The sequence below is a fragment of the Fragaria vesca genome, linkage group LG5 (assembly GCF_000184155.1).
Source record: "Fragaria vesca subsp. vesca linkage group LG5, FraVesHawaii_1.0, whole genome shotgun sequence".
In the NCBI taxonomy this organism is placed as follows: Eukaryota; Viridiplantae; Streptophyta; class Magnoliopsida; order Rosales; family Rosaceae; genus Fragaria; species Fragaria vesca.
The window spans coordinates 1,011,082-1,023,248 of NC_020495.1; the positions used below are offsets into that span (position 1 = coordinate 1,011,082).

The 12,167-nt window shown below is 37.9% G+C and overlaps 1 protein-coding gene and 1 pseudogene across 2 annotated transcripts in view; both read left to right on the forward strand.

The window, feature by feature from the left end:
* The window catches only part of LOC101299483, a 14,751-nt pseudogene extending 10,379 nt beyond the window's left edge, over window positions 1-4,372 (forward strand). Inside the window, exons 9-10 of the transcript XR_184790.1 lie at window positions 4,107-4,161; window positions 4,243-4,372. The product of XR_184790.1 is annotated as a cytochrome P450 87A3-like (transcript). The remainder of the gene's footprint in view (window positions 1-4,106; window positions 4,162-4,242) is intronic.
* Window positions 4,373-7,418: 3,046 nt separating this feature from the next.
* On the forward strand, window positions 7,419-10,548 carry LOC101292599 (cytochrome P450 87A3-like). Its single transcript, XM_004298704.1, has 9 exons — window positions 7,419-7,708; window positions 7,846-8,167; window positions 8,339-8,488; window positions 8,874-9,125; window positions 9,231-9,320; window positions 9,429-9,507; window positions 9,662-9,768; window positions 9,920-10,071; window positions 10,204-10,548. The coding sequence occupies exons 1-9, from the start codon at window positions 7,515-7,517 to the stop codon at window positions 10,298-10,300; spliced, it is 1,443 nt and encodes a 480-aa protein (XP_004298752.1). The 5' UTR covers window positions 7,419-7,514; the 3' UTR covers window positions 10,301-10,548.
* The last annotated feature ends 1,619 nt before the right edge of the window (window positions 10,549-12,167 follow it).

Sequence of the window (12,167 nt, forward strand, 5' to 3'; positions counted from 1 at the left end):
AATAAAAATCGTCAAATTAAAATGACGTTAAAATATTCCGCAACATTAATTGTTCAACCATGAACTATAGCATGCATTTATTTAAAATAAACGTCCACTCACAAATTTGGCCTAAGCCTGATGTCGATCTGGGGCCTCGTTTGCTCGAGCCTCCTCACGTCCTGTTCCAAATATAATATTAATTTCCCAATCAATAATCCAATATTTAATCAAAATAGGCAAAATTACCCGAGAGCCATAAATACGCTCATCATTGCCTAACTTCGATATTCTTAAATCGGAACGATCCGAACTTAAATATCATACTCAACAGTCGTAAATACAACCTCTCTAAAATACGACTTAAATCCTACGGCCGGATTCTACATTAATTAACCGCCAAAAATACCAAACTTCGGAAATTCACAAACCTATCCAAATCTCATCCAAAAATTCCATAAATCACATCAATATACTCCTCTTAATATTCCACACTCAAAACCCTAAAAATCTTCTAACCGGCGGCGGCCGGAGGCCAATTCCGGCGACCTCCAAAACCTATGAAATTTTGACAGAATAATCCTCTCATCATGCTCTACAACTTTCCTAACTAGCACAAACACCAATTCCAAGCCTAACTAGGGTAATCGACTAAAAACATCAAAAACGCCATAAAACTTCCACCTCAAATTTCTCCTTACCTAGCTCAAGAGGGAGTGAGTCCTTTTAGGGCAAGGCTGCTGGGTTGGAGGGCTACAAAACCGTACCAAGCTTGCCCGGGTTGGTGGCCGGAGGAGGGAGTTCCGGCGACCGGAAGTTCGGGGCAGCCTAGCCTTTCGGGCGGCACCGCTCTCTCACGGCGGCGCTAGGGGGGCTGTCACCGGTCCTGGGAGATAGCTGGGTCGGAGACCGATCGATTGGGACCGGTGTGGCGGTCTGGGGCGGCCGGACGGCGGCGGTCTGGCGGTCGAAAAACCGGACAGCGGGAGGGGCTCGGGAGAGAGAAAACCGGGAGGAGAAAAGAGAGGAAAAAGAGAAAAGAAAAGATGGGCCTCTACACCCGGTCCAACAACCTTATATACCAAAACCCAATCTAAAATTTACACCCCAAAATAATACCCTAATAAAAATGACCTTTTACTAGCTAAAATTTACCATTTTTACTGTCGACATAATTTCCTCCCACGAATAATCCTCCGCACAATAATCGTCCCCGAAACCCCTCTAGGGACCAATTAAACTATTAACTCAATGATCAAGACGGTAAAATTCTTATTATAATCACGCTAATAAATAAGGTAAAAATATAAGAGTCGGGATGTGACATACCTCCCATGACCTACACCGACAGACGGACTAAAGCTCTATTCCTAACCGTAACCAATCACCCGGCCAAAGGCTTGGAACCCAGTTTGACTGTCCAATATCAAATTACAAAATAATAATAGCATCATAACCGTAACCAATCACCTGATTAAAGGCTTGGAACCCAGTTTGACTATCTACACAACATTTCACATAAGGGTAGAATCATCATAACCGTAACCAATCACCCGATTAAAGGCTTAGAACCTGGTTTGACTATCTAAACCACAAATCACAATATAATAAAATCAACATCAACAACCCAGAAGCACATCATAAAATTATATCCTTCCACATAGATATATTTATATGCATAATGCATAGTTATTCCCACAAGAATAACCTATCAAGAACTAAAAAAGTATTATAATTTCATGAACCTTAAAAATAATCATATAATAGGAAAACTTGTTTTATCTTACCTATAAGCCGTTGGTGATCAAGCTCATATATTTTAAAACAACCAAAAATAAAATTTTTAAATTAAAATCATCATAATCATCAACAATAATCATCATCATAATTCATCATCATTTTATCATCATAAACCTTATCATCATCACCATCATCATCATACTCATCAACAATAATCATCATCATAATTCATCATCATTTTATCATCATCACCATCATCATCATAATAATCATTATCATCAGCATAATAATTATCATAATCATCATCATAATTCATCAATAATTGGTTCCAAGTGAACCATGGTGAGATGTTACTCACATATATATTCCTGCTGCGTCTTCACCAAAGAAACTCAAGAACCAACTCTCAAAAACAACTCCACAAGCTACCTAAACAACACAAATACTAACCTTAGTAATCAAACAAACTAAAGAGAATATTGCACCCTTAACAAACCTTAACCCAAGGGAGGACAACTTTCCAAAGTCGTCATATTTAACGACTCAATAAAGCTGCCTCTAATCCTCAAACCTAAACTCAAACCTCACACAAGCCTAAGATTAAACTTAATGTCCTAACATGCAAACCTTACACCAAACCTAGAATTTCCACATCTCAACAAGCTCACAATAACAAGAGCTAGCTAACCACCGAAACCTAGAGCTAGGAAACTGCCGGACGCGCTGCCACGCGCCGCCACAGACAGCGGCGAGTGGGCCCCACGTGCCACCCCAAAACTTCAAAATCTGCACAAACTCCCAACAACAACCTTATAGAGCACAACAAAAGGAACACTTTTTATACCTGAGGCTAAGCTCGATTCAGCCTTGAACTGCTCCAAACAGCCATCACAAGCTCTGCCCCAAATTCTGCAACTAGCTCCCCAAACTTCAAACTTTAGATCACAAGAGAGACATAAACATCTCTAGAGGAAGGAGGAGAGCAAGATTCACCCAACTCCGGCCTAAAACGCCGTCGAAAACAACGAAATCCCGGCAAGACCGCCACAACTCCTCTGCCTAGCAGCGGCGTCTAGGCGGCGAGATGACGAGTGGGCTGCCCTAGTAATGGAGAGGAGGTCTGTGCGCACCGAACGACGACGGCCAGACGGTAGACCTCTGCTTCGGCGGACCACGTGAAGCTTCTCCGGCCAACAGCTCGGTCTCCGGCCTGCGACGCCGTAGATGGAGTTAAGTGACCGAGCAAGTCGAATTGGACCAGAGGCGACCAAAACAGTGGCCGGACAACTGAGTTTCATGCCGGCGACAATGAAGGTGCAGGGGCGGCTCGGGAGGAAAGAGAGAGAAGGAGTTGGGGTTTTTCTGAAAAATAGGGTTTCTAAAAACAACCCTCACATTTTTCTATTTAACCCAAAATCCCATAAAGTCACAAACTTCCGCTGACCATAACTTCTTCATACGAAGTCCATTTTACGCGTGTCGCGTGTCTACGAACTCGTATCGTCATGCTCTACAACTTCCGTGAAGGAAGTGTCTTGAGAAACCCAATGAATAAAAAGTCAACCGAATAAAAATAAAAAAAATAATAGAAACTAGTATCTAAAATTCTGGGGTATTATATATTATTTCAAGTGCCATTCACTATTTCTGTATAGAAGCAAAAACAGATTGGTATGCCACAGACAGACTTACCAAGTTGACTCTTTCTTCACTCGGTTGTATGTCTGGACTCTGGTCACTTTTTGATGCGGGAACGGATTGTTTTTTCTTCACTTGGCCGTTCCAATGTTCTCATCAACGTACTTTCTGCATAACAGTTGAGCCCTTTCTTCGGCCATGCTTGAGCTCATTATCCTTGTGGACATGGTGAAGATGGTAATGGTACTCACTGCCTCTTTCAAAGCGGCTATGCTTGTGATCGTGTGGTGAGTGCCTTTTCTTTTATGATTCGAACCATAGTTGTGGTGCCTTGGTTCATGCGTATGATGTTTATGCACATGAACATGCCGGTGATCTACATTAATTCTGTGTCTTGTATTCTTGGTACTCGGACTATCCTCCCAGAAATGATCTTCCCACCACTCATATAAAGGATCGAAAAGTCCCTTCTGATGTAAAAGCCACAGGAGCACAATGACTGCACCTCAACAATAATATGTAATGTCTTCTTTGCGTCTCCAAAATCATCCAGTATAAAATATACTGATTCTGGAAAAGTAGGTTTACCCGTTGGAAAAATTGCCAAAAGTAGACCGAACATCAAAATCCAACTCATACATATGTACTGTATATGGCATCTGAAGTCGAAGAATCCAGAGCATTTTGTTCTGTTTATGGAAAAAACAAAAGAAGCAATAAGAATTGAAGTTTGTAATGAATTGGAACAGACTTTGCTAAGATGCAGATGGCTGTATTTTTGCATTGCTTGGTGACCAAGTACAGGTAATGTTGCAAATGTCCAAACCAAGAGAAAACAGTAGTATAGTATAGCAGAGACTAACAATTCATGTCTAAATTTTTCAGGTGGCAAGCAGTGAGGGGTGGCAATATAGTCCGAACTCCAGGTTTACAATTCCCAGATGGTTTCCACATTCGAGTACAGGAGAAACAAGATGCAAGTAACAAGAAACAGCAAACAACTCCAGATACTTGAACCCCGAAATGTCGCAGGCATGCAAATATTTATGCTTATGCTTCTACTTATTTTGTTGCAATGTTCATTTGTGTAAGGGTGGAAGCAAAAGAAAAAGAAGAAGAAGCAGGTTCCGACATATATATATAATACAAGTTATGGAATATACTTGTACCAGTTGTGTGAAAATGTTTCAGACTTTCTGTATCATCTCTTTCTCTCCCTATATTCTCATTCAAGTATAAACTGATCCTTAGTATTTCAGTACAACATCACAGAAATGAGAAAAGCCAGAGACTCTTGTTGGAGAGAAAACTTAAAAGAAAGAAAAAAGACAGTGAAAGAACCCAATCAAAGAAACAGTTTAACAGAACAGACCCCAATTTGAATCTGAATCAAACCCATTGAGGCATTATGTTGTGCATCCAAGCCTCCAAGGCTCCAACAGTCCTACACTCCAGCAAATTTATCTGATTCAGGATCCGTACGCTAAACCCAGAGAGAGAGAGATTGTTTTGGTGGGCTAGTTGTGGGCTTTGGGCCTGAAGAGCATGTGAAACACGATGAGAGTCGAAGGATTTGGTGGCAGACAGTGAGACATAACATGGTGGTGTTTGGTAACGGATAACCAAACACGTTTTCCATAAGCCACAACTTTTTCTTTGGATTAGGATTAGATTCCACAAGCCATGACTTCTTGTTTTTTTTAGATCAATTAACAGTTTCTTTGTTGTTTTCAAACACGTTTTTTTTTTTTAATGCTTTCTTTGGATTAGATTCCATAAGCCATAACTCCACTCACGCCCGATTTAATGTATTTCATTAATAAAAATAGTGTTTTGCGTCAGAGAGGAAATAAAACCTAAACCCTGAGCTACATAACTAATATGATTATTATCCTCGTAGAAAACGTCATGAATAATAACAGGAGTCTCCTCTAATCAAACATCATCAAGTACACTCAAGCTAACAATGTGTGTCAATCAATTGACGACACCATTTGTTTCTCTGTAGATGTGACGAATTCTTATAAGAGAGACTCTGGCTTCTTATGGGCTAAGGTAATAGGGGTGCTCCTAGGGATATGCCCGGAAGTAGTCAAATTAGTTGGGTTGGGAACTTGTCCTTGTTTGATATCTTGCCTAATTGCGTGATGGTTACTTGTCACTTGGTTCGATAGCTACCAAAGTCAATTTTACGTGGGGTTCTAGATTAAGACTCTTAGCAATAGCTCTATCTCGTCGTACCCTACATGATTTTTTTTTTTTTTTTCCTTAATGTGAATCTCCCTCCTACAACAAACTCCTAAAATAATTAAGTAGAAAGCATTAGAGAATTGAGCAAGTAGAGTAGTACGTTGTCCAAGAGACGAGCTGAGTTTAGGGATGGCAATAATCCCCAGCGGGTAGGGTACCCACGGGTATTCGACCCTAACGGGGGAGATATACGAGAATAAACGGGTGACGGGTATGAGGATCTTCAGTATTCGGATTTTTGAATCGGGTATGGGGCGGGTATGATATTTTGATATTCGTCCCCATCTCCACCCATTTAGGATGTAAATATTATTTTTTAATATATATATATATATTATTTATAAATAGATATTTATGTAAAATCTTTTGTAATATTTTTTTTACTATGATTTTCTTAATGAATATTTATAGAAACTTTTTTTTTAACCGAGACTTGTATTCGTTTTTATTGGATTGAATCAAGAAACTTATTTATATATCTATATATTTGATTTTATTTTCATATTTCTATATTTCATAATTATTTTTTTAAAAATTAATTATTACATAATCGTTAACGGGGATCGGGGCGGGTATGGGAACGTAATCCCCAAATAAGACGGGTACGGGGAATCCCCATTATCTAATTACGGAGAATGAGACGAGTACGGGGATAAGGAATGAAAAAAGGTACAAATATGATATTTTGATCCCTTGACCCTACCCTACCCATTGTCATCCCTAGCTGAGTTTTATATTATCCCAAATGAGCAAAGCATCCACAAGAAATCTCAAACTGATATATGGAGATTGAATTGTTGAAAATGCAAACAAAATATGAAACACCATGATTGACAAATTTTTTATCTGTTTTATCGTAATTAATTAAAAAAATTCTTTTATGATCGAGCAGGTAAGCTTGTTGACAAATAATCTATTTCTTTATGGTTGCATGTGGATCCCATGAATTTAGATTCGTTGGAATTTTGAATGAATGACATATATATATATATATATATAAATATATATATATATATATATATTATATATATTAAGGCAAGAAGACATGAAAGAAACAGACAAGATCGGAAGGCATCAAATTAAGCTTAAGTTGCACGGACACAAACACGGCGACACTACACGGTGTGGTAAAATTCAAAAACTGAGTTTTCGACACGACAAACAAAATTATATATTTATGTATTTTAATAAATAAAAAATATACTAAAATATAATTATACACAAAATTTCATATAATTATACATGAAATAATTATTTACGACACGACACGACACGCCACGTCATAATTATAATTTCATATAATTATGCAAGAAATTTCATAGAAAATTTCATATAATTATGCAGAGATCGAATGGGCGACGTTTTCTTCGTCTGCGTCGTTTCCTGACTTTTCTCTCTTTGGTTGTGTGCGACTGCGCGACGGACCTCTACTGCGCCTATTTATTTATTTAAATGAGAAAAGTTGACATGGCGTGTCGTAAATAGACGTGTCAGGCCGGTCAACGTGTTGGAAAAGTCAAATTTTTCGGACACGTGTGGCGTGTTGAACATGTTTTTTGCCGTGTCGGGCACGTGTGGAGTGTCCGTGCAACATAGAATTAAGCAGACGGTGCAACACCAAACTAAGAACATCATGCATGAAATAAAAATATATACACCCGAAAATGAACAGAGATTAAAGATAATATCGTTTCTTCTAAAAAAAAAAAAGAAAAGAAAGAAAAGATAATATCGTCTAAATTATTTCTAGTGCTAGTTGTTACTTCAGCCTTGTCTATTTAAGATCTTCTGCATTACTTCCATCTCAATTGCAATTTTTCTTCGAATTTTTCATCGATCATCTGGTATTTATTCGATCAGTACGTTCTCGTCTTCTCGACCTCAGTTTGATACAGTAGTTTGGGAAGATGTTGTCTCTGTGCATTGTAGCATTAGTTGCCATAGCCATTTCACATTGGATTTATAGGTGGAGAAATCCCAGATGCAGTGGCAAACTTCCACCTGGTTCAATGGGTTTGCCACTCATAGGAGAGAGCTTACACTTCTTCAGTCCCAGCACCTCTTTCGATGTCTCTCCATTCATCAGGAAAAGGACGGAAAGGTGAATATATACGTACTTCCATGAAATATTTGATTATTTTTAACTTTTTTTCTTCAGAAAGTATCGCATGCACTTAATTACAAGCTAAGAATTTCCTTGATTCAAATAGCCTTATACTCCAGCTTCCAATTTTGTAGATTTGGGCCAATATTCAAGACTAGTTTGGTGGGACGACCGCTTATAGTATCGACGGATCCAGATTTCAATCACTATATCTTCCAACAAGAGAATAAGTTGTTTCAAAGCTGGTATCCAGATTCCGTCAGAGAGATTCTTGGCCGAGAAAATATGGCTGTGTTGCATGGGTTTCTTCACATATACGTCAAGAAAATGGTGCTTAACCTTGTTGGCCCTGAAAACCTGAAAAACATGCTGCCTGAAATTCAACAAGTAGCAGAAAGAACATTGCAGCAATGGTCATGTGCAGACAGCATAGAACTGAAAGAAGCATCTGCAAGTGTACGTATAACATTATCACTTATATATATTCTCTAACAGTCTTTGGAAATCATCATCTGAAAGCATGCTATGAAAGACATTTCATGACGTTTTTCAAACGTCATTGATGTGAACCGGTGTAGTAGTGCATCTTGCTCGAGATTAGCTAATTAACTCGATCTTAATTGACAGATGATTTTTGGTCTCACTGCAAAGAAGCTCATCAGTTATGATTCAAATAAGTCGAATGAAGATATAAAGGGAAACTTTGATGCATTCATGAGCGGACTCATATCGTTTCCTTTGGACGTCCCTGGAACAGCTTTTCACGAGTCTTTAAGGGTACGTAATTCGTGAATCAAATTTAGTACTATCATTAGACCTTACACTAAAATATGTTGAGGATGTGAAAAAGAAAATAACTCTCACATCGGAAAAATATAACCTTCTTTATCCGTTGCCAATTGATTTTAGATGCGAATCTTTAGTAATTTTATTATGATATAGTTTGAGCGATGGAGAGTTAAACTAATGGTATTAAACCATTTTGTATACTATTCTTCGCCGAAATATAACTAATGACAAGAACCTTTTTTCTTTCTCATAATGAATGCTAGCTAGCTCCTTCAGTACGTTTTACTGGTTTTAGTTCTTTTGCTTAGGTTACTAGTTCTTTTGATCATGTTATGTAGTCTCTTCTCATGATCTTGACCTTCAACAATATCAGGGTAGGAAAAGAGTGTTGAGCACACTGAAAAGCATGCTACAGGAAAGACGAGCAAAGTTAATGAAGCGGCCAATAGATTTTTTCGATTACGTGATTGAGGAACTTGACAAGGATGGAACACTCCTGACAGAGGGAATGTCGTTAGATTTGATGTTTTTGCTACTCTTCGCCAGCTTTGAAACAACGTCGGTAGCTATGACTTTAGCCCTCAAGTTTCTTTCAGACCACCCTCTGGTTCTGAAACAACTAACGGTATCTGATCTCGATCTCATAGTAGTATTTCAATATACAGTAGAAAAATGAATTAATAATGCTCAAGCATTTACTTCTATAAGTTTTATTATGCCATGCATGCAGGAAGAGCATGAAATGATTTTAGAACAAAGGGTTGATGCTGATTCTGGACTTACTTGGGAAGAATACAAATCAATGACTTTCACATTTCAGGTAAGTCTCAAAAGTTAAATTTATTTAGTGCTTGGAGATATTCAAACTCATTTTCTGTTGGTCATAACTCATAACTTCACATATACAATTTGTCTGTCAATTTTGCAGTTCATCAATGAAACGGTTAGACTTGCTAATATAGTTCCGGGCATCTTCCGCAAGACTATGAGCCAAATTAGTTTCAAGGGTATGTAGGAAATCGATACTTCATTTTATTTGTGATGGATCAAAAGGCTAGTGCATGAAGCTTGTTTAATTTGGAGTGTCCTTTTAGTTTTTACTTCCACTACAAATTTGTATAGGAATTCTTGATTATAAGTTGTTATTTCCTCTGGATCCAGGACACACCATTCCAGCTGGTTGGACGGTTATGGTTTGTCCCCCAGCAATGCACTTGAATCCAGCAAAATATGAGAATCCTCTGGATTTCAATCCATGGAGATGGGAGGTATGTACATGGGGCACAGAAAAAGCCTCCTAATAACTATACATTATTCTGAAAGTCTAGTCTGATAAAGTAATTGGACTGTCACGGTCAAAACTAATCGGAAATTATTAACATTGTTACTCATCATCAATTGAATTGAACTAATGAAAAGATGGGGGAGTACCATTTATTACAGGGAACGGGGAAAAATGGTGCATCCAAAAACTTCATGGCTTTCGGTGGTGGCATGAGATTCTGCGTTGGGGCAGACTTTGCCAAGGTGCAGATAGCTGTATTCCTCCATTGCTTGCTTACCAAGTACAGGTATGAGAGATCTATCTAGAATATACTGCCAGAACAACCAGAGTTGTTCATTACCAGATAATAATTATATTCAACAGTATGTGGCAATGCTTCATTTCTATATATGCAACTTATACAGCATTTTTATATCAGGTGGAAAGCAATTAGAGGAGGAAATATAGTTCGAACTCCTGGTATACAATTTCCTGATGGTTTCCACATCCAGATACTGAAGAAAGATATATGTTAGAAACATGAAACTGCATCTCTACGCGGAGCGAAGTTATTATGGAATCCTTATTGATTTCTGGAAGCCTAGAGTCTTAATTTTGAATAATATTATGTAATAATGTGATGACTCTTATAATAAGTTATAGTTTTGAAAAGGTTTAAGTAGTAATGGTTTTATTTATTATCATAAGATTGGTGAACATTGATATTAAAGGCTAAGTTGATTGTAATGATGTATTGGAATAATGTACAGTATTTCCTACTTACAAATATGTTTTTGATGAGTCCAATTATATTTATTTTACAAGAGACCAATGCAAACGATCAGAAATGGTAAAGCTACTGGAAGCTCGTTTACCAGGGTAGTCCAATTGACAAGCTGAGTTGTATATATGTCCCAAATGAGCAAAGCATCGACTAGATAGTTAGCTTCCGTCCAAAATGATAGAAATCAATTTGTTGAAGATGCCAAAAAATAATGTTTCAGACTTTCAGTATCATATCTCTCTCTCTCTCTCCCTATATTCTCATTCAAGTATTAGTATTTCAGTACAACATCACAGAAATGAGAAAAGCCAGAGACTCTTGTTGGAGAGAAAACTTAAAAGAAAGAAAAAAGACAGTGAAAGAACGCAATCAAAGAAACAGTTTAACAGAACAGACCCCAATTTGAATCTGAATCAAACCCATTGAGTCATTATTCTGTACATCCAAGGCTCCAACAGTCCTACACTCCCAAGCAAATTTATCGGATTCAGGATCCGTATGCTAAACCCAGAGAGAGAGTGAGAGATTGTTTTGGTGGGCAAGTTGTGGGCTTTGGGCCTGAAGAGCATGTGAAACACGATGAGAGTCGAATGATTAGGGGACTTGGGGTGGCAGACAGTGAGACAGACCATGGTGGTGTTTGGGGTAACGGGTACGGTAACCAGCTTTTTCCATAAGACACAACTTTTTCTTTGGATTAGACTTCACAAGCCATAACGTACTCTTTTTTTGAGATCAAATGACAGTTTCTTTGTTGTTTTCAACCACTTGCTTTTTTTTGTGTGACTTTTTTTTTTTGGGTTTAGATTCCATAAACCATTCTGTTCACAAAAAAAAAAAATGTCATTAACCATAACTCCCCTCAGCCTCATGCCCGGTTTTATTTATTTCATTAATAAAAATAATATTTTGCATCAGGGAGGACATAAAACATAAACCTCGTGCTACATAACTAATATTCTCGTAAAAAACATCATAACTAATAACAAGAGTATCCCTTAACCAAACATCATTAGGTACACCCAAGCTAGCAAGGTGCACCAATTGATCGGCGACACCATTAGATGTGAATAATTCTAATAGATTGAAAAACTGAAATATAAGCTTTACAATCTTCTAGGATTCGACCCACCTCAGATAGATCATCCTCATCTCTACTAAGGACAACAATTAGCATGATATAGTCACTCTCAATGTCTACATCCAACCAAGCTTGGTGAATACCAAGTAGTAGACCTGCTCTACATGCCTCAAACTCCATATTCAGAGCAGAGTGAGCATGAACACAATGTGACATCAAAAATGAAGAACAGACAAATCAAAAATCACATTAGATGTGACGAATTCTAACGGATTGAAAAGTTGACATATAAGTTTTACAATCTTCTAGGATTCAACCCATAGATCCTCCTCCTCTCTACCAAGGGCAGCAATCAACATGGTATAGTCACTCTCAATGCCTACATCCAACCAACCTTGGTGAATACCAAGTAGTAGATGTGCTCTGCACGCCTCAAACTCCACATTCAGAGCGGAGTGAGCATGAACACAATATGACATCAAAAATGAAGAAAAGAAAAATCACAAATTACATGGATTATAAAGTGACTATTAACACA

Coding starts and splice junctions, on each gene's coding strand:
- LOC101292599 (XM_004298704.1), top strand. CDS start 7,515: ATGTTGTCTCTGTGCATTGTAGCATTAGTTGCCATAGCCATTTCACAT. Junction 9,321..9,428: donor CAATGACTTTCACATTTCAG/GTAAGTCTCAAA, acceptor TCAATTTTGCAG/TTCATCAATGAAACGGTTAG. Junction 9,508..9,661: donor GAGCCAAATTAGTTTCAAGG/GTATGTAGGAAA, acceptor CTCTGGATCCAG/GACACACCATTCCAGCTGGT.